Here is a 23,649-nt window from a genome sequence, read left to right as displayed (position 1 = left end):
TCGCAGAGAAGGGAAGAAAAGAAGAAGGAAAAAAATGTTCTGCAATGGAAGCAGCCAGGATTTATTCGTACTGTCACTTTCAGAATCAGTGAGAGCGGCACTTTTGCCACAGCAAAAGTCAAGAGTGACTGACGTCCAAACGCTCGCGGGCTTTTGCCAGCCTGAAACCTGATCCGCGGAGAAAGCGATTCCAGATCTGACCGGAATGCGCCTCCTTGATGCTGAAAAGCAACTCCCCAAGTGAGGAAGTTTCATCTTTTTTAACGTTGCCACTACTGCTTGAAGGTTTCCAGTTTCAGTGCTAGGGAGTTGCGCGCTGCAGAGAGCAGAACCGCTGTAACGGGATCCCCCGCGCGAGGAGATCTCTCCGGTGGCTTGGCGGTGGTGCTGCTGGGCGTTCGACCCAAAGGATGTGCCCAGTGCTGGCGCAGGAGATGTGCCCAGTATCTTCTGCACTCCTCTCAGTCTGTTGCAGTGAAGGGCACTTCCTGCAGTGAAGGGGGCCCCCCCAGTGGATTCCAGCTCGCTCTGTGTTCCTCCACCAATAAAGATGGACAAGGCGTCCGAGGAGGAAGAGCAGTCCGGTCGGCTGGCTCTGGACACGGCAGTGGGCACCATGCTGGCAGTGCTGGTGTATGTGGCGGTGAAGGTGAGCTTGGACCGCGTGCGCCACTGGAGAGCTCGGGTCTCGCTGCTGGTGGTGGGCTCCGGCCCCGTCGGGCTCACGGCGGCGCTGGTCGCTGTCCGCTCCGGGAAGGTGCTGAACCTGACTCTGCTGGACGAGCGCTCGCGGGCAGCCCTGCTCGGCCGACCCCAGCAGATCGCCTTGGACCCCCGTAGCGTCTGCTTCCTCCTGGCCCTGGGCGTTGATTTCGACAACATGGAAGGCTGTTGGCACAACGAGCACTTTTTCACCAAGATGGCAGTTTTCCAGGAACACCTTTTAAGTATTCTGGAACAGAACAAGCGGAAGTTAGATATTAAGATTCTTCTGGGCACTAAAGTAAGTCCTCAAACTTTTCATGTTATGAAAAATATTTACCTCTCATTAATCACCTTTAAAAAAAAGTATTTGATGAAAAAATATTTAGAAATATGGGTGCAAAAGTATTTTTTAACAGATTCTTGCCATGGTAACGCAAACATCCCATGATAGTTTTGGGATCAGAGTGCAGTTCCCACACACTAAAAATACTTTTTATTTTTTCACCACTAGGGGCGTTTGGGGGCAGAGTAGGTGTGCTAATTGATTAGTGCACTAACCAAGTAGTTGTGGAAGACCTTTCTGCCTAGAAAGTAGGTGTCTTAAGGGCTCATAGGTAACGGGGAAATCAGCATGTGGCCACTAAAAAATATACTGTGAACTGAAAAACCCCCACACCAAAATGTTGTTTGTCATATCTTCCACAGAACTCAGCCGATTCTTAATGAAATTTAGTGTGTCATGTCTTAAATGAAGTTGTTGTAAAATGTTCTAAATATTTCCCACCGTATCACAATACTACCTTGTGAAAATGAATTGTTGCTATGGGATATGCACAAACGCAGATGATAGTTTGTAAACAGTCTCTGTATCAAAATGGTTTTCACTGCAGAAGACCGAATTCTGATAAAAGAACTTGGTACTGCTAAAAGGTTACAACAGTCAACGATTGTTGAAAGAGTTCCCACAGAAGGATTGGAACAAAAACAGCCTTGATGTGCGGCTACGCAAGATCTGAGCAATGGGCACTGTGGATCGTAATAGTACCCGATTTGTACCCAAGAGAACATTGATGTTGTACGCAATCTTGTGCTGAGCTAGGAGGATGCACTGCAAACACAACGAACAACTCACCAAATAGCAAGAGAAGCAGGAATAAGGTAGATAACTGTGGTTAGGATAATTCATGGTGATATGAAATTAAAGTGTCTTAAAGATCATTGTGCCCAAGAGTTAACTTTACACAACAAAGACACCCCCCCCGAAATGGTGTAAGCAGCTTTTGACCAAGTACCCAGAGCACAGCTTCAGCTTCATCAGGTTTACAGATGAAAAAAATATTTACAGTAGCTCCACTGATTAACACACAGAATGATTGCCTTTAAGTGCCAAACACCTACTATGGATCCACCTGTCCTTCAGTCATGGTCTCGGTCACAATCTTGAAACTTGGATTCATAGATCTATTCTTCATTGATCCTGGGGTTAAGATCAATGATGCATACTACTGGGACGTCCTCCTGACACAGAAGCTGTTGCCACAATCCGTCACTTGTTGGGAGACTACTTTATCTTCCAACAGGACAATGTCCCAGCACATTGGGCAAAGGACACCATAGAACTGCTACATCAGGAGACCCCCAGTTGCCATTGGTCCAGACCTCTGGCCTGCAAATTCACCAGACCTAAAACCAGTTGACTACTGGATTTGGTGGCTGATACAGGAACACATCTACCGGATGGTGATATATGACATTGAAGACCTTAAACTGTGCCTCATCTCTCTTTGGGCTGAGCTAAAGCAGAGCGTTATTGACAAGTCCATAGATCAGCGGTGGAGAAGGCTGAGGACACACCTTCATGCAAAGGGAGCACATTTCGAACATCTGTTTAATTAAAACATTACTTTTTGAATTTACATTTTTCTTCAAGATATGCCATAAACCTTTTTTTTTTTTTTTGTATCAACATTTTATTGAAGTATACAACAAAATTATAAAAGCAAAAAACAATATCAATACATTGTTAAGATGTAAGCTCATATATCAAAGATATAGGAGTCCGACTTTTAAAGTCTTACGGAATGCATCAAGAGGAGCCGAAGTCCTAGTAAGTCTGGAGTTGATATTTTATTTAAACGCTATTATTTCTTCATATTTTCTGATGGCACAAAGATGATTCCACCATCATGGAAATTAAGTTTGGAGTTGTCTTTCCAATTGTAGATAATATGATGGGTGGCTAAAGCTATCATAATATCAAAAATACTTTTGAATGGTGGTAGTATAGAAATTTATCAAAATGTATACAAGCTGAATATCCCAAAAAATCAAAAAAATAACCAACAAATATTCAGAATAAAGCTGCTAATAGTGGAAGGAAACAGGCTGAAAGGCAAGTAACTAACATGGAGAAAAAGACCTCAGTGTTTCAAGGAAACAAGCAAGAAACTATATGTTCAGTTATAAACTGCCATACAAAACACATCCCAGGTCAAAAAACTCAATGGAAAAGATTCATAAAGATACAGTTTAAAATACACAAGTTAAACTGCAAAAAAACAGCAAAAAACTGTAAAAACTTGCACTTATCTTCCATTCATCTCCCACAAGCAGTAGAAATAAATATCCGTTGCTCCAATACGGAACCAGACACACTTTTCAAAGAATGAACTCAGTATTCCCGACAGGCCCTGTTTCGCCAAATGGCTGCGTCAGGGGAATATTTTAGAAAGAGAGCAACTGCTTCAAAAAATCTTTCTCGGGAAAATGGCCCCTTAGTAGATTTTTTGAAGCAGTTGCTCTCTTTCTAAAGATATTCCCCTGACGCAGCCACTTGGCGAAACAGGGCCTGTCGGGAATACTGAGTTCATTCTTTGAAAAGTGTGTCTGGTTCCGTATTGGAGCAACGGATATTTATTTCCACTGCTTGTGGGAGATGAATGGAAGATAAGTGCAAGTTTTTACAGTTTTTTGCTGTTTTTTTACAGTTTAACTTGTGTATTTTAAACTGTATCTTTATGAATCTTTTCCATGGAGTTTTTTGACCTGGGATGTGTTTTGTATGGCAGTTTATAACTGAACATATAGTTTCTTGCTTGTTTCCTTGAAACACTGAGGTCTTTTTCTCCATGTTAGTTACTTGCCTTTCAGCCTGTTTCCTTCCACTATTAGCAGCTTTATTTTGAATTTTTGTTGGTTATTTTTTTGGTAGTATAGAAATATCAGGGTTTGAAGAACGCTGTATGATGGGTTTATAAGCCATAAAACTTTTTTATGTGTGTTTATTCAGTTCACAATTCATTTTCACAAGGTAGTGTTGTGTGTTGGAAAATATTTACAACATTTTACATCAGCTTCATTCAGGACACAGCGCACTAAATTTCATAAGAATCAGCCAAGTTCTGTGAATGATACGACAAAAATCATTTTGGTGGTGGTGGGGTTTCACATTGTACGAAAAGTGGCCTCAGCATTCAGAAAAACCCCACACTAGTAATAGTGCTAGCCATGTTTTAGTGCAGCTTAGTAAAAGGGCATCATAAAGAGGCATGTCACATTCTGGAAGGTGAGCTCCATTATTTTTTTTGTGAAAAGTGTGTAATCCAGGAAGAACTACTTTTCAATTAAAAACTGTCATCTGGGTTTAAAGTACAATCAGAGCCATACTGATTGGAACCAGGTAGCCTTTGTTTACAACAATCTTACATATGTATAAGGACTGGTGGTGGTGAGATCCCATCTATTTGGGTTCTCTTCCAGTAGGCCACAAATCCATCAAGATCCCAGTGTGTATACATACCCTTATTCTGACACAAGTCACCAGTGTACAATAGCTGAGATCTCTTCTCCTCCTTTACACCCCCCTCTCTACCCCCACCCCCAAGGCCAGGGCAGAATTAATTCATCGAGGGCCCCTAGGCATACAAGTATTTGTTTTAAAAGACACACCCACTAGAGAATGACGCGGGGAAAAAATCTCTCCCCATCACTGCCCCATCACCGGACCACCGTCCCCTTCACCGCCCTGTCCCTGAACCCACCTTCACCTCCCCGTCCCCACCGTTCCCTTCACCGCCCCGTCCCCGCAGCATCCACCCTTCCCTCTCGCCACCTCACCACCCTTCAGCAGCCCGAGAATCTCCCTCCCTCCCCCTTATCTTTGCGGTGTAAAGAAACTTAAGGGAGAGAAGGCGTGCGGTCACTGATCACGTGCATGGCCCCTTCCCTCCCTCCTTTCTCCTTACATTCACGGCGTAAAGAAACTTAAGGGAGAGAAGGCGTGTGGTCACTGATCGCACGCATGGCCCCTTCCCTCCCTCCCTCCGGCCAAATCTATCTCCCTCCCTCCCTCCCTCTTACCTTTGTGGCGTTTTTTAAAAGAAACTGAAGCCAGCGAAGCCTGCCTGTGCCGCCCTGCAGTCGAGTGAGTGTGGGCGGAAGCTTCTTCTCTGACGCAACCGGATTGGCCACTGTGAGAACGAGCTATTGGGCTTGATGGACCATTGGCCTGACCCAGTAAGGTTAGTTGCGTCAGAGGAGAAGCTTCCGCCCACACACATACGACTGCAGGGCGGCACAGGCAGGCTTCGCCAGCGTCAGTTTCTTTTCTAAAGTGCCACGAAAGTAAGGGGGAGGGAGAGAAGGAGATAGATTTGGCCGGAGGTAACGATAGGGCCGCGCACGATCGGTGACTGCGCGCCTTCCCTCCCTTAACTGCGTGGACAAGGCCTTGTCCCCATGCCTGCAGTGAGCACTCCTCCCCCCCCTCCCCCACCGTTTTGGCGGGTAACTGCCACCATGTCATTCTCTACTACACACCTGCATACGTAAATAGTCATCTGCATATACTTTGAATGTTTAGTTCCTGCAACAACAAATTCTATTGTCCATGAAGAATTAAGTGGTTAAGTAAGATGTTAAGCGAAATTAATTCAAAACTAGGAATACAGGCCAATCTTTTTAATCAATCCTGCAGTTTTCCTTCTAATTCTGATAAACAGCATGTTAAAGATAGCCAGAAATATTTGTGAGTCCTCTGTACAAATGGCATGTCCTGAGTAAGCTTTGCGTACCATATGTTGCCAATGTGCAAGCCAAGAGAATCCTGAATAGCAGAATATCCATAGAGGCAAATAAATAAGCAGCAACATTAAAATCTCGGTAGCTTTAGGAAATCAGTAAGAAATGACTGTGACCTTGACACTTAGAGAATGCAGACCATTTATAGAGTTTATTTTGCTTAGATATGAAGCACTTTGACCTATCATACATAGTACAATGGAACGCCGATTATCCGGACCGCTGATGGCATTGGTCTGAATTCGAAAGTACATACTAGAGACAGGTTATTAAACAAAAATACAGCACAATACAAAGACTGGCACGGGCCCACTCAGCAACAGCTACTCACTGAAATAAAGAGAGGCGTAGTCAGTAGAAGGAAGAAGGTGTTGATGCCCCTGTACAGGTCATTGGTGAGGCCCCACTTGGAGTATTGTGTTCAGTTTTGGAGACCGTATCTGGCGAAAGACGTAAGAAGACTTGAGGCGGTCCAGAGGAGGGCGACGAAAATGATAGGAGGCTTGCGCCAGAAGACATATGAGGAGAGACTGGAAGCCCTGAATATGTATACCCTAGAGGAAAGGAGAGAAAGGGGAGATATGATTCAGACGTTCAAATACTTGAAGGGTATTAACGTAGAACAAAATCTTTTCCAGAGAAAGGAAAATGGTAAAACCAGAGGACATAATTTGAGGTTGAGGGGTGGTAGATTCAAGAGCAATGTTAGGCAATTCTACTTTACGGAGAGGGTAGTGGATGCCTGGAATGTGCTCCCGAGAGAGGTGGTGGAGAGTAAAACTGTGACTGAGTTCAAAGAAGTGTGGGATGAACACAGAAGATTTAGAATCAGAAAATAATATTAAATATTGAACTAGGTCAGTTACTGGGCAGACTTGCACGGTCTGTGTCTGGGTATGGCCGTTTGGTGGAGGATGGGCAGGAGAGGGCTTCAATGGCTGGGAGGGTGTAGATGGGCTGGAGTAAGTCTTAACAGAGATTTTGGCAGTTGGAACCCAAGCACAGTACCGGGTAAAGCTTTGGAATCTTGCCCAGAAATAGCTAAGAAGAAAAAATTAAATTAAAAAAAAAAAAATTTTTAAATTGAATCAGGTTGGGCAGACTGGATGGACCATTCGGGTCTTTATCTGCCGTCATCTACTATGTTACTATGTTACTGTCTCTCTCCCCAGTGTACTTCAGAGGCTCCCGGCAGCTCAGAATTTAGGAAGTTGGTTGGTTGAGCTGAGAACTTTTCAACACCCACTTGTATGTAATAAAAGTGAGCCAAGTATAGGGCAATCAAGCCTTTGTGACATCACTGATGAGAATGACTCTTATAGGTGGAATGAGGCATTATGACATCACAGTCTCTGCTCTGGTTACCAGACATAGTAAATGACGGCAGATAAAAGCCTGAACGGTCCTTCCAGTCTGCCCATTAGTTATACCCATTAAAAATACATGATTAAATTAACTTGTCTCTTCTTTGGCATTTCTGGGTCATAGACTGTAAAGTCCACCTGGTATTGTCCTAGGTTCCAAATGCTGCTGTCCAAGCTCACTTCAGCCTCTCCAACCATCCTGTTTGCAGGATATCTACCATAAAGTCTGGCCAGTAACATCTTCATGTTCCAAGTTAGTGGAGTTCCCATTGATGCCCTCCCCAGCCCAATCCTACACCAAATGATCGCAAGAGGGACACAGACTGTGCAAGTCTCTCCAGTACCACCGGCCTTAGCTCTTTAATTTACATTCTATGTTCTCTAATTAGAGATCCTCTATGTTTACCCCACACATTTTTGAATTCCATCACAGTTTTCCTCTCCACCACTTCCCTCGGGAGGGCATTCCACGCATCTACCACCCTCGCCGTGAAAACGAATTTCCTAGCATTGCTCCTGAGTCTTCACACTAGGAGGGGATGCTGAAAAGTTCCAAGCCCAACCAAGAAGAGAATGACGTGGAAATGGTTCCATCAATGATCTGAAACAATGTCAAAACATAGAATATTGTTTCTGTAAATTGGCATTTAAAATAAAATAACACTCTTTTCAACTACAGTTGGAAAATGACGCTCAGAATTTAGGAAGAGGGTTGGTTGGGCTCAGAACTTTTCAGCACCCCCCTCGTAGGCGCTAATTGTGCAATTAGCATGTGGCCATGAAAAATATTACTGTGTGAGCCCTTACTGCACTCATTTTGTAGACAGTAAGAACTTACAACATGCTACATCAGTTAGTGCATGGCCATGCCCCATGTGCTAACTGATTAACCCTATCATGTCTAGTCTCCAGCCACAAACATGCCCCCTTTCCAGAAAAAAAAAGCACACAATGTACACGTGCAAATTGCCAAATTTACCAGAGGACACCACAACATATCCCGCAGTAACCCTTTTTAACCTGCAGTAAGCACCCGTTAGGCAAATAACTAGCAAGTTGATATTCAAAAGCATTTATGGGGGCGGTGGTTGCACTGATCACATATTTGCTTTTTTGTTGCTGTGAAATTTAGCCACTGAACATATAAGGGTCAATGTTTAAACCCTGCAGTCAGCTATTTCTCAATACATCAGCTATAGCATTTAAATACAGTATATTATATATAGTACTCCCCCGAAATTCACAGGGGTTCCATTCCAGGAACTCCCGCAAATTTCAAAAAACTGCAAATGCGGTTTTTTGCTTGCCAAAAGGCAGGGGAGGCAGGAGAGGGCAGCTGGAGCACTGGCAGGTGAAGAAAATCACTCGCGGTCTGCTCCGACCACCTCTTCCTGTAGTAAAGTCGGGCTACACCAATCAGGAGCTGCTTTGACACACAGCTCCTGATTGGTGTAGCCCGACTTTGCTACAGGAAGAGGCGGTTGGAGCAGACCACGAATGAGCGAGTCCGCGATTCACGGACCGCAAATTCATGGGGGAACACTGTACTGTTTATTGAGCGTTGCTATCCATAGAAACCATAGTGCTGCATATGCAGAGACCAGTGACCACTACCAATATGATGAAACTGGGCACATTCAACCTGTAACCATATAGCTAGGTGATTTACTTGTAATTTAGGCAAATAGGTTATGTAAGGTTAAGCAAACTGAGATTACAAAGCAGTTATCACCTTATCCAAATATCATCAGCTACATAACAATATGAAGTCTCAGTGTTGTATGTCATGCATTGGGGGGAAAAAAAAGCTGGAATTTTTTTGTATGACTTTTATTTCAAAGGAATAATTTGAATGCAACATTAAAAAGAGATCCCTTGGATTCCTATTCCCCAAATTCATCAGTCCAGGGTTGTTGTTTTTTTTAATTATTTCTTTATTGATTTTCAAACTTAAATGACAAGTATTACACTTGTACAGAAAGCAATAATATACGTAATTAGTCAACAATCATTCAACAGAGAAAATAACATTAACTATTTATGCTCAAGTCCTCGTTTAGATCTGAGATTTTTAGACTCGGCGAGCATAAAATAAAAGAAAACACGAAACCGTATGTTAAAGGACGCTAAAGGCTATAGCGCTGAGAACAGGGTTCCATATTTAAATCAGTCCAGTTTTAATTGTGGGACCTCCATTCCAAATTCCACCACCTCAAAAGATGTTGACAACGGGATGCATCCAGCTTGGAAAGGGCAGCTCATGTCGAAGGGCTTCAGACCCTGGGAATGTGGTCTTCACATCAACCTCCCGGGACTTACCCCCTCTTTTACTAAGGTGCGCTAACTGATTAGCGCACGCTAATCAAACTAGTGAGCTAACGCGTCCATAGACTAACATGCATGTGTTAGTTCTTAGCGCGCGCAAATCGATTGGCGCACCTTAGGGCCTAAGGGCTATTTGGAATGCTTTCAGAGATCAGCTGAAGAGCCAAATTGTTGTAATCCAATCTGACACTCCTCAAAAAAAAAAAAGAGGAAGTAGGATTGTAAAACACTTCAGGTCCTGTCACATAGATAATAATAATAATAATAACTTTATTCTTCTATACCGTCACAATCTTGCGACTTCTAGGCGGTTTACAATCAAGAGAGCTGAACATTCAGCGAAACACAATATGCAGATATACATATGAACTACAGATAGCATAGACTTTAAGAAATCAAAAGTATAGAAATACAATTTGCTTAGCAAGAGTATAAGATGTACATTTTGGTAGGTAGTGTCCGAGCGGACCTGCTTGGAATAAGCCGCATGTTTTAGAAAATAAAAATGAAAAATAACGTTATTATAAAGATAATAGATTATGTGTATCACAGTTTCATGAGATTCAGGTGGATTAAGGAGGGGGGATAAAGGTAGTGGGTGGAGGGAAGAGGTAAGAGGGGGGAAAAGTTAGGGGTAGGGGTAGAAGGGACCGTTTTTGGGGAGAGAGAGGGGAAAGCGGGTCAGTTGTTTAGCTATTTCAGGAACAGGTATGTTTTTAGGCGCTTCCTAAATTTCCCGTAGGTAGTGGGTGAAAGCAGTTGATCTAGGTCTTTACCCCATAGGGCTGCTTGGTGAGAGAGAAGGTGTTCGTGGTGTTTCTTTAGTTTGCAACCTCTAACCGGAGGAGAAATGAATTTTGAGTGTGAGTTTCTCTTGTGTTTGTTGTTGGAAAATGAGAAAAGGTCTGTTATGTATTTGGGGGCAAGTCCATAGAGTACTTTGAAGCAGATGCAGGCGAATTTAAACCTTACTTGTGCTTCCGTTGGCAGCCAGTGCAACTGCCGATAGTAAGGTGTCACGTGGTCGTATTTCTTCAGCCCGAAGATAAGCCTGACCGCAGCATTTTGCATTATTTGAAGTCGTCTCATATTCTTTTGGGAGATTGCTAGATAGGCGATGTTGCAGTAGTCAAGTTGACTCAGTACGAGGGATTGCACTAGGATTCTTAAGGTAGATGTATCGAAGTATGATTTAATGGATCTGAGTTTCCAGAGTGTAAGAAAACCCTTTCTGAATAGGGAGTCCACTTGTTCCTTCATAGTTAGGCTTTGGTCTAGAGTAACACCTAATATCTTTATGTTGGGCTGGATAGGGTAGTTGAGTTTGTTGATGCATAGAGGAGTTTTATTGTCAAGTGGGTGAGGAGAGGCAACGAAGAATTTTGTTTTTTCTGTGTTAAGTTTGAGCTTGAAATGTGTCATCCATTGTTCCATCTCATTTATGGCATCGGATGCTTTGGGAATGGTTTCGGAGATAGAGTTAGCGAATGGGATGATGATTGTAAAGTCGTCTGTGTAGCTGAACAGTTTTATCCCCAGTTGGGTTTGTTTGACACCTAATGAGGACATGTAGATATTGAAAAGCAGTAGGGAAAGTGGTGACCCTTGTGGCACTCCGGATGAGTTGCTCCAGGTATTGGAGTGATCGTTGTTAAAGCGTACCTGGTAAGAACGGGATGTGAGGAAGCCTCGGAACCAGTTCAGGACCTCCGCCCCGATACCGATGGCGTCTAGGCATTGTAGTATTTTTTCATGGTCTACCAGGTCGAATGCAGAGCTCATGTTGAATTGCATGATCAGGGCGTTGAGGCCCTTGCTAAATAATAGGCGTAGGTAGTCTAGGATAGCAGCTATTACTGTCTCTGTACTGAATAGGTGTTTGAAGCCGGATTGAGTTTCATGCAGGAGAGAGAATTGATTGAGATATTCCATAAGTTGGGTGTGAACTAATCCCTCCTCAATTTTTACAATGAATGGGATAGATGCTATAGGTCTGTAATTGGTTATTAGCGTTGAGGATTCTTTTCTATTTTTTGGAATGGGGGTAATTATTATGTGGCCGTTGTTAGTGGGGAAAGTCCCGTTTTTCAGGTTGTAGGTTAAGTAGTGTAGTAGTGATATTTTAAATTCTGAAGGTGCCGTTTTCATGATCTCCGGGGGGCATGTATCTAAGGTGCAGTGAGATTTGGAGTATTTGTTGTATAGTTTGGTGTAGGTGTTCCATTCGGGATCTTGAAAGGAGCTCCAGATCATGTCTGTTGGTATTTCATTGTCATGTGAGTTAGTTGTTTGGTGGTTGCTGGGGATGATTGTTGTATCGCTATTTCTTAAACAGTTATTTCTTAGGTTTTTAGTTTTGGAATCAAAATATAGGGCTAGGTCTTTCGCAGTGGGTAAATTTGTGTTGTGCATGGATGTGGTGTGGCGGGTGGTGTCAAATAGATTTGCGACTATGTTGAATAACTCTTTTGTATTGATTCCTTGTGAACCATTGCAGGATAGGTTAATTTTGGTAGAGTAGAACACTTTTCGTTTGTCTTTTATTAGTTTTTTGTAGGTTTTTATGTAGGCTCTCCATTTGTTGCAGTCTATCGATTCTCCTGTTTTATTCCAAATTCTTTCTAGTCGCCTGGCTAGTTGTTTCGTTTTTAGTAGTTCGGCGTCAAACCATTTGTTGTATTTGTTTGCATTGTTTTTGCTTATATGTATGGGGCGATTTTATCTAGGATGGATGTGCTGGTTGTCTTCCAGTGGTCCCAAAAATCTACTCCTTCCTCTATTACTGTCTGCAGTTCATATTCTGACCAGTATTCTTCCTCTTGTTTGATGTTCTTTTTTTGTCATCGGACGCGTTTTAGATTTTCGGTTCAACCAGATCAGCTTAAAATAGTAAGTGAAATGGTGGGACCAGATATCGTGATGCCAGGTGCCTTCAAACAGGGAGATGATTGGGTCAAGGTTTTCCTTTGTGGACATTGCAACCAGATCTAAGTGATGGCCTTTTTCGTGAGTTTGTGTGGGTGCGGGGATGTTGTAGTTGAGTAGTGATAGGAAGTTTTTAAGCTCTTTTGTGTCTGTGTTGTTCTCTTCGTCTAGGTGTAAGTTTATATCCCCTGCGATGATGTTGTGGTTATGGCTAATAGAATTTTGCAGGATGAATTCACAGAAGTCTTCTTTTGCTTTGGGCCAGCTTTTAGGTGGGGCATAAAATAGTATGCAGGATAAGGATTCTTCTAGCTGGGTGTTATTGATTTTTACAGACTAGGATTTCTAGGTGGTTGGTCATTTTGGAATCTAGGAGTTCAAACTTGAATCCTTCTTTAAGGATTATGGCTAATCCTCCTCCTTTTTTGCCTGTGCGGTTTAATGTTAGGATTTTGAAATTGTCTGGTAAGAGATCAGTTATAATTGGATCATCTTCAGACAGTAGCCAAGTTTCAGTTAAAAAGAGGCAGGCTATTTGTTTGTTGATGATCCAGTCGTTAATAAGAAATGTCTTATTTCTAACGGATCTTGTATATGCACATGGGATTGAGATGGCTGTGGGGATTTCTGTTGAATTGGTGGTTTTGATGATTTTTATTTCCCTCGTTCTTTTTTTAAGGGTATGGTGGTGTCTTTTTTTATTTGAGATGACCTTAATCTGATTTATAGTGTCTTCTGGCGGGTTGGTGATGTGAATAAGAGATAGAGCTGGGTAGTGGATGGATTGTAGTTGTGTGTAGAGGGAGTAAACTTCTTTGATGTTACCGCATATCAGGTAGATCAATTGTTTTTTTTTTAATGTATATATAAGACCCGGGAGGAGATGGTATTCAGGAGGCCTGACTAGCTGGTCCAGGTGGGTGTGGATCTTAAGAGGTCCAGGTAGAAGCAACTAATAATTGCCCATTTATCTAGTAGATCATCATTCTGGAAAAGAAGTCACTGTGACTAGCTGTACTGATCTACCTGTACTAGTTGGATGTTTGTGTCAAACCATCCTGTAACTTCCTGTAATTGACCCAACCTCTTGTAACGTAATCCAACCTTGAATTGACACAACCAGTCCCTACCCAAACCCCTTCTGACAACCTAATAGCCACCAAAGCAGCTAAACTGGACAGACAAATCACCATTCTGTTGTCATCGACCATAGACTACAAAACCTTCAAGAAAGATACTAAAACCCATCTAACATGACCAGTCCCTACCCAAACCCCTTCTATACTGTTAATATACTCTAATATGCTTCTAACTACCCAACGAATACTACAATGCTTCTAACTTCCCAACATCTATCACCTTAGGATCTCGACAACTGTTTGGTAATTCCTATTACCCAACATTTATCTGCTTAAGATCTCGACAACTCTTTGGTACTCCTTAAGTAACTATTATGACACCTCTTATACTATTCCTGTAAGCTCTTATGTAATTCCTGATAACTTTGATGTAATCCGCCTTGAACTGCAAGGCACTGGCGGAATAGAAATCACTAATGTAATGTAAAGGCGGAATAGAAAACCTGATTAACATAACAACACAATTGTTTAACTGGCTTGTCTGCTGTAAGATGGGCCCCTCAGAGACCCCTCAGACCAGTGCGTCCTATTCTGAATTTCCAGGGGAAATATCTCTAAGGCATCCTGTAGCAGCTGATTTATGAGATGACGTTTATAGGTTTGTAACTGCCTCAGGTCAGGCAGGCTGTGCTGCTCCTTTGGAGACCACGGTAAGCACCAGTCCCTGACTGTGCAGGAGGATTTGTAAACTGTGTATGGCAAATACCCAGTGGATAAAACATCCTTTTACCCCACTTTTAACTGACCTGACATCCTAAAGTCACTGTTTCTTCTTTCCAGACTTGCAATACATCAGTGTTCTTCAACCACCAGTCCATGGACCAATGCCGATCCACAGAAATTTCCTGTCGGTCCACAGGGCCAGCACGTGCATCAGGCCCAAAACAGTGTTCTTCAACCGCCGGTCCACGGTGCGATCGATGCGTTGTTATCTTCGAGCCAGCTCCCTCTTCCTAACTGATTCAGTGCACAAAGCCACGGGCAGTGGCTCCTACGGGCATCCTGCGCCTGAACCGGAAGCCTTCGCTCTGACGTTGCAACGTCAGAGGGAAGGCTTCCAGATGAGGCACAGGACGTGCAAGGTGCAATTAGTACTATTACAGGGGCGGGGTCTGGGGTGGAGATTGGGTAGAGATGGGCGGGGTCTGGCCCACGACTTAGCCCAGTGTTCTTCAACCGCCGGTCCACAGAATAATTCTTTTATTTATGCCGGTCCATAGGTGTAAAAAGGTTGAAAAACACTGCAATAAATAATTAAAGCATTGACAAGAGAACACATGTCCTCATGCTTCAGAATCCTTCATACAAAAGCATAAAGGTGCATTTAAAACTGCATTCTGACTTTAGGCATCTTGACAGCATGTGGCTTAATACTTGCAAGTTTAAGCTGCGAATTCTAAATAGCTAATGTTTCACTAGAGCAAAAGCTCACATATAATGAGATTCCATTCCATGAACATTGAACATGCAATATACACCCAGTCTGGAAAGAATGTTAATTAAAGTAATAGCTTATTAACATTATTTTAATCCTAATTAAACTTGTCAGGAATTTCTTTTCATAGTGGCAATATAATTGAACAAGTAGGAGTGTAGCAGGATTAGCATCCCTGCTTTTTCTTATGGGTGTTAACCTCCCCAGTTAGAACATTAACCCTGGAATTAATATTTTCAGTACTCAGCAGCCGACTGTAGTCATTTTGAACTTCTGTGCAGGCAGATTTGCCTTAACCCTTTTGAAAGTTAGAATGTTCTCCGCTACTACTATTTATTATTTCTATAGCGCTGAAAAGGCGTGCGCAGCGCTGTACGGTTTAACATACAATAGACAGTCCCTGCTCAGAAGAGCTTGCAATCTAATTTGGACAGGACATTACAGGGTTGGGGAGATTATGGTAGAGGAAATGATACAGTGGATATAGGTATCTGACAGCAGTGAGTGGGAGTTAAGAGTTGAAAGCAGTTTCAAAAAAGTGGGTTTTAGCTTGGATTTGAACCCAGCCAGGGATGGAGCATGACGTATTGATTCAGGCAGCCTGTTCCAGGCATATGGTGCTGCAAGAAAGAAGGGACGGAGTCAGGTGTTGACAGTGGACGAGAAGGGTACAGATAAGAAAGGCTTGCCCGATGAGCGGAGATCACAGGGGGGGCAAAGGGGGAGATAAGTGAGAAGAGATATCGGGGGGGGAGGAGCTTCAGAGTGAATGCACTTGTAAGTCAGCAAGAAGAGTTTAAACTGTATTTGGAAATGGGCGGGGAGCCAATGAAACGACTTGAGGAGAGGAGTAATGTGAGAATATGAAACATGCAGCAAATATAGAATGAGTCGTGTGTTAATGCAGAATATAAAGAACAAACCCCCCCTCTTTTATGAATTTTAGTGCCAGCAGCAGCGGTAACTGCTCCGACACTCATAGAATTTCTATGAGCGTCGGAGCAGTTACCACCGTTGCCGGCGCTAAAACCCCATGCTATGCATTCGTAAAAGGGGGGGGAGGGGAACTTCATATATACCAAATTTCCAAGTTTATTTCATATTTGAATTACCATCTAGACGGTTTACAATACTAATTTTAAAAGAAAAGGGGGGGGCATTTCATAGTTAAAATATCGAGGACAGATCAGACAGAAACATATAGTAACAAAGGGGTCCGTGGGTAAGGAGGAATAAAGTACATCGAGATAAAATAAATTAAAAGGGAGATAAGAGGGGGTGGAGAGAACAATAGGGTGGGGATATCACTTCAAAAAAGCGGTTCTTAGTTAATATTCTGGCCACGTGCGCTGACGACATATTCCTTTTTTCATATCTGGTAGGCATCCCTAAATAGGAAGGCCTTTGGTTTGCATTTGAATTTGGCAAGGGATTCTTCAAGTCTAATATCTGATGGCAGTGCATTCCATAGGGAGGGGGCTGTGACTGAGAATATGGGGCTCCTTTCCCTAAGCTGCGCTAGCGGTTTTGGCGCGCACGCTAGATGCTAGCACTGAGCTGGCGTTAGTTCTTGGCACGTAACGTGGGATTAGCGGGCACGGCAATGCAGCGCGCGGTAAAATCGCTGGCGCACCTTAGTAAAAGGAGCCCATGGTGTGTGGGCAGAATAGAGAGAACGAGAGGGCACTCTCTAAAGTTGAAAGGGGATAGATTCCGTATAAACATAAGGAAGTTCTTCTTCGCCCAGAGTGGTAGAAAACTGGAACACTCTTCCGGAGTCTGTCGTAGGGGGAAACACCCTTCAGGGACTCAAGACAAAGTTAGACAAGTTCCTCTGAACCAGAACGTACGCAGGTAAGGCTAGACTCAGTTAGGGCGCTGGTCTTTGACCTAAGGTCCGCCGCGGGAGCAGACTGCTGGGCACGATGGACCACTGGTCTGACCCAGCAGCGGCAATTCTTATGTTCTTATGGATGAGATATTAACCCCCTCTTTTACGAAACTGTGATAGCAGTTTCTCACGTGGGGAACCGTGCTGAATGGCCCACGCTGCTCCCATCTTTTCTAACTAGTGTTTTTTGCCCTCGTTATTTGACTATTTTTAAGCTGCCAGTAATTACTTGCGGAAGTTTTTGCCGATGACGGTTGGGTGGATGAGAGTGACCACTCCTCTCCTGTGACCACTCCTCTCCTGTGACCACTCCTCTCATGTGACCACTCCCCTCCTGTGACCACTCCTCTCCTGTGACCACTCCCCTCATGTGACCACTCCTCTCATGTGACCACTCCCCTCCTGTGACCACTCCTCTCCTGTGACCACTCCTCTCATGTGACCACTCCCCTCCTGTGACCACTCCCCTCATGTGACCACTCCCCTCATGTGACCACTCATCTCATGTGACCACTCCTCTCCTGTGACCACTCCCCTCCTGTGACCACTCCCCTCCTGTGACCACTCCTCTCCTGTGAGTCTGAGGCTTTTCTTTCGCTTGAACATACTTTTTTCTGGCTCCTTTTACTAAGGTGCGCTAGGGCTTTAACGTGCGGAATAGCACGCACTACATTGCCCCGCGCGCTAGACCATAACGCCAGCATTGAGCTGGCGTTAGTTCTAGAAGTGTAGCGCGCGGTAATTTCCTGCGTGGGCTAAAAACGCTAGCGCACCTTCGTAAAAGGAGCCCTAAGCTTAGGTTTTGGCAGTTGGCAGTTGAAATGCTATGATATTTAAGGATGACTTTAATTTAGAATAATTAAACGAGATGCCCCTTTTCTATTCCTCAACCAACTATTTCTTTTATCCCCTACCCTCTTTGTTTTTACTTAAATTATTCTCCTATCCTCTTATGAAGTGTATTTCTCCTTCTTTTCCTTTTGTTCCTGATGTTTGTTTATTGATTGTTTTATTTTTTCATTTTTGTACTTTTTTGTCTAATTGTTTGCTTGAAATTTTATCATTTGTACATCGCTTAGGAAATAGTGATTTAATCAAATTTTAATTAAAACTTGAAACTTGATTATAAAGAAAGGAAACCCAGGAGAAGGGCTACACAATGGGAAAGTGTCTCCAATCAGCATTTAAAGAAATAAACAAGCCCTGGTTTTGGTTTGGGTTACCATACGGCTCCAGAAAAAGGAGGACGGATTGAGACGTCCGGGTTTGACTTCTATTGCTTTCAATTAAAGTAAAATCCAGATGTCTCAATCTGTCCTTACGTCCGTTGCTTTCAGTGGAAGTAAAATCTGGATGTCTCAATCCATCCTCCTTTTCCTGGAGCCATATGGTAACCCTAGTTTTAGTGGTTGTTACGAATGCTGCCCATCTGGAAATGCAGAAATGCCAAGTAACCCAGTTCTAGGTTGGAAACTGTGGACCAGTCCAACTTATATCCCAAAGCAGTGTGAGATTTGTAGCAGCCAGTTCTGCCCATTGAAAGTCCCATAATGCTCCAGATGGGCTGGTCAGAAATCCAGGATTGTACCAAAATTTCCAGCCTGGAACTGGTAGTTCAGGAGTCTTAAGTAGCCTGGTGAGTGGACTAATGCAGTGGTTCCCAACCCTGTCCTGGAGGAACACCAGGCCAATCGGGTTTTCAGGCTAGCCCTAATGAATATGCATGAAGCAAATTTGCATGCCTATCACTTCCATCATATGCAAATCTCTCTCATGCATATTCATTAGGGCTAGCCTGAAAACCCGATTGGCCTGGTGTTCCTCCAGGACAGGGTTGGGAATCACTGGACTAATGAACCATAGAGAGGAGGGCCCAGAGCCATATGCCACTCTGAACACTAAGAGGTTCATAATCAAAACAGAAATACATCTAAAAACCCACCTAAATCGGCAGTTGGACAACCTAAAAGACTTGACGTCCAAGTGCCGATAATTGAAACGGGTTTTTAGACGTATCCAGGGATTTTTTAGGCCTCTGAATGCCACTGTACGCACAGAGCTAATAGGGGCATTTTAGAGGGAGTGGTGAGGGTGGGATGTGGACGGGACGTGGGCCGACCTAGACTTAGTCGTTCTGCAAGTATAACCAAAAGTTTTACGAGGCTGCTTTAATGTAACTTATATGTTCTGACTTAAGCGACCCAAAAACAGGTCTATGTGCCCAGAAGGTATGCAAAGTGACCAGATAACCATTGCAGACACAAAGTACAGACCCCCCACACACTCCCCCAGTGATCACTGACCCCCCCCCCCCATTTTGGTCACTTGGCATAGGGAGAAATAAAACTTAAATCATACACACACACACTCTGCCATACAAATCGGAGTAAAAACGTATATACCTGCCTCCAGAACATCAGCACCTAGCATAGGAAAACCTAGTAGAGCTGCACAGAGGTGGCTTAAGTAGTCTGGGGGGGGGAGGGGGCTAGTGAACCACAGAGAGGAGGACCCAGGCCCATAAGCTACTCTAACTACTGCATTCATGATGGAAAATGTTAGTCCACCAAAAAAAACCCCAAACCCTACTATACTGCCATATAGGTGGCACCTGCAGCCATAAGGGCTATTGGGTTTGTAGATAGGTGGGTATAGTAGGTTTTGGGGGTGTTTTGAGGATCTCACCATGACCTGCAAGGGAGTTGTGGTGAGCTGTTTATGTGACACCCTTTTTGTGAAGTTCACAGCAGTGCCCTGTAAGGTGCCCCACTACTCTGTTGCCATCGCTTTGCTGACCCCTCCCACATCCAAAAGATCTTGTTCTAAGTGTTTGGGGCTTGAATGATTTTTTGGACGAGAATGAGTATAAAGATGACTTGGCGGTCTGGACGATCAAACAGCTGGATGTAGAAGTAGATGATTTTCGGAAAACATTTTTTTTTTGAGAACGGACATAAAACGCTGCCGACTTTGGCCAACTAGCGCTCTAGGCCCAAAACAGACGTAGACATATTTTTTTATTATGCCACCCCCACATTTATGGTGGAAAGTGTGATCTCACCATAACCCCACTCTACTGTCATATAGGTGCTACATGTAGCCATAAGGGCTATTGAGGTGGTAGACAGGTGGGTTTGGGGGGAGTTTTGGAGGGCTAAGCATAAATTATAAGGGGGTTATGGTGAGATGTACATCTGGCACTCTATGTTTACAGCAGTTCTCTCTAAGGTGCCTCACTGCTTTGTTCAAAACTTTATAGACAATGAAACCAATAGAAATCTGTACTTGATTTAGTGTAATAGAAATCTTCAGAAGGCCGTGTGGGTTGATAGCTCATCACACAGCTACAATTATCATTGATCCCATATTTTTAATGATTTTTTTTATTTTTGCATTTAAAATATTTTACGAATATGTATAATATATGTTATGACTTAGCTTATCTGCAGTGACACCTCTCCCATCGTGAAATCACATTTCACCCACAACATCAGGGTCAAGGTGCTACAATTATATCAAGTTACCACCTGAATTAGAGAAATTCAACACACAAGTTCCTCAGAATGCCACACCAGATATACGTGTGGTAGCCGTCCTCATAGGAACATAGTAATGTGTGAATATGTTATTTTATAATGTTTCATAACGCTTATAAAGTGCAAGTGCTTCAATAAATTATATAATGGTCATTTTTTAAGAGTTACTGCAAAGGCAATACTTAGCTTTGTAAAACTGGGTCTGTCTCAATCCCCACCGACGCGTTTCATAATTTCATCAGGGTCGGGGATAGGGAGAGCAGAGCAGTTCAAGATCTTAGCAAGATCCCGGCATCTTTAACAGGGATTTAGCATCTTGCTAAGATCTTGAACTGCTCTGCTCTCCCTATCCCCGACCCTGATGAAATTATGAAACGCGTGGGTGGGGATTGAGACAAAAAGATGCATGTAAGCTGCCACAGGAAATGAGGGTTTGTATATTAGACCTGCTTCTCTCCCTTTAGCTGATCTGTTTAGAAAGTGAGGGGAGCAGTATGTTAAATTAATAATGCCTAGGGCAGCACTTATCAACAACATTTCCATGGCCACAGAAAGTGTGGATTGTGGAACCCTTGAGGTGTGGGTCAATTATATCTCTATGGAGGGCCCGTCCAGGTTGTGACTCCAGACATTGGTTTCACAGTTCCATTTTGGTCACGACCCATAGTGTGAAGCCTTGGCATAGGGAGAAATAAACTTAAATCAGATCAATATTTCAATCCAGATTCAAATGAATTTGAAATGCAATTCATGATGGTTGAAGACAATTGATGCCACTCTTTCTTTTTAAAAAAAAAACAACCCAAAAATGGATTCCTGACTCATTAGGAAGGAAACATAAGTGGAGGAATGATATCCACTAGTAAGATACCGTAATACAGAGTGATAGAAGTGGCAGAAAGTTCAACACAATGCAAAATTCCAATATACAGTTCTGCATGGAAGTATGGTGTGTTTTTTTGTTTTGTTTTGTTTGTAGCAACCTGTAACTCATGAGGTCATAGCACTGAAGGGCCTGGAACATGCCGTAGAAGTGCTTTCATTTAATCTGTTCCCAGGAGTATAGTCAATCAGTAACCCAGAATTGAGAGAAGAGACCAAATGTACTGGATCATTGGGCAATTCATATTTAACAATTATGACAGTGAAACTGGTATGACCAGAAGATAACAATCAGTTCCTTAGTTAAACAGTGCCATAATAAATCTTAATTAATGGTTCAGGGAAACCACTGGAGAGAGGCTTTTTCCTTGCTCCAAGGGGTGGCAATTGCACGGACACTGCAAATGCATTTCCCAAGGTTGTCAAGTATTTTAACAGATGCGTTCTCATTGCTGGATTTTAGATACAGCGCAGAGTACCAGAGGTAGACATTCAGAAAGGTGTTGAGAGGCAAAGTCAACTGGGTGATTCTAAGTGGCTGAATTTCTCTGGGAATTCATCTGAAGCTAATCAACTGAAGATGCGGCTGAATAAGTGGTTAGGTCTAGCTGCCCAAAATGTATAAGGCATCAGCATAGCAAGCCTTTTACTTTGTAAGGGGGGGGGAGGTTATGGATAAAGAAGTCATATTGGCAATGAGAGAAAGATCAATTTGGTACTAGGGCCCACTTCAAATTACACTGTTGCCTGGCTGTATTTAAGGTAGTCATGTGTACAGATTGAATTGGGGTTTTGAGATTTATTGACCACTTTTATGAAGATATTCATTCAAGGTGGTTTACAGGAGGCGCAGTTTATCATAAAACTTACAATTGCGTTAACAGCATAAGACAACCGAATCAAAGCATAAATATAGGGTTACTCTGGACCCCCATGGCCACGCCCCCAGGACCGCCCAGTTTTGTCTCTGTCACACCCAGTTCTGTCCCCAGTTCCACCCCCAGACGCGATGCAATGATGCAATGATGCACGGACGCGATGCGATGATGTCACAGCACGTGACATCACTGCATTGCATCCGCCTATCCGCATGCACGGATGCCCCTTCCCGAAGCGATTTTGTTGGGAAGCTTTTCAAAACCCGGACAAAGTGCTGGGTTTTGAAAAGCCATCCAGGACCCCCGGACATGTTCTCAAAAGGAGGACATGTCCAGGAAAATCCAGACATCTGGCAACCCTACATAAATACAAGCAAAAAAGTAAACCAGGAAATAGCAAATTGAAACCTGGTTATAGGACTAACACAATACAGGATCCAACCATCAGGGGTGAACATAAGAACATAAGCCATGCCTCTGCTAGGTCAGACCTGAGGTCCATCATGCCCTATTGCAGATTTTGGTCTCGTTAAAGAGGCCAAACCTTACCAGACAGCTCTTTCACAATATCACTTTAAAAAATGTTAAAAAGAACTTGACTTCTAGCCCTGATTGAGCATGCTTCTGGTTTTGATTTCCTGCCGAGGATCAAACTCAGTGAAGCCCTCTGCAATAGTGAGCCAGAGAATTTCATTGCACTGGTTTATTCAAATTTCAAGACTCGTGAGGAAGGTACCCTGACAATAAAGACTCCTACTGGAACATCTCAACCTTCCCACTTTGTTTTGTTTATTGAAAAAGAACTGGACCACATACCAGTCCTCATGAAATACCAGTGCCATCATCCCTTTCCTCAGAGTGAGCTCCATTTACCACTACCCTTTGTTGCTTTCCACTCAACTAGTTCCTGACCTAGTCAGTCACTCTAGGCCGGGGGGGAGGGGGGGTCTCACCTAGTCAGAATATCCATAACGAATATGCATGAGTTAAATTTGCATGCACTACCTCCATTCTATTCAAATCTGACTAAATGCATATTTATTGTGGGTATCCTGAAAACTTGTCTGCCTAGGTGTGTCCCAAAGGCTGGGCTGAGAACCCCTGCTTTACTGAAGGCATTGAGTTTATTCATAAGTGACCTATGGAGAATTGTGTTACAGGCTTTACTAACAAATGAAACACCCTTTTACTAAGCTGGGGTAATTAATGCTTGCCACAGGTTAAAAACCCGCTACCTTTCCGGAAAGCACTAAAAACCATATTGTTCTCAAACAAATGTATACCTACCCTGAGACTCTAACAACCAGGCTTTAACAGTATGCAACCAAAACTTCTCACTAAGCCACATTGCCGACTACAGGACACTGTTCTCTACGGATACCTTCCCAACAGCTCAAGGTCCCACTAGCTCCAAGTCTCCAGCTCGGTGAGAAAATACCACTGTTGACTTAATCTCAAATATGGGGAGACCATTCTCTAACCAACTACCT

General features: G+C 43.2%; 1 protein-coding gene across 1 annotated transcript in view; it reads left to right on the top strand.

The window, feature by feature from the left end:
* Nucleotides 1-218: 218 nt before the first annotated feature.
* The window catches only part of LOC117359538, an 87,583-nt gene continuing 64,152 nt past the window's right edge, over nucleotides 219-23,649 (top strand). The window contains exon 1 of the mRNA XM_033942496.1: nucleotides 219-1,003. Coding sequence (XP_033798387.1) covers nucleotides 551-1,003 — 453 coding nt within the window. The 5' untranslated portion in view covers nucleotides 219-550. The remainder of the gene's footprint in view (nucleotides 1,004-23,649) is intronic.

The sequence above is a fragment of the Geotrypetes seraphini genome, chromosome 4 (assembly GCF_902459505.1).
Source record: "Geotrypetes seraphini chromosome 4, aGeoSer1.1, whole genome shotgun sequence".
Classification (NCBI taxonomy): Eukaryota; Metazoa; Chordata; class Amphibia; order Gymnophiona; family Dermophiidae; genus Geotrypetes; species Geotrypetes seraphini.
This window is presented reverse-complemented; position numbering and strand designations above follow the sequence as displayed.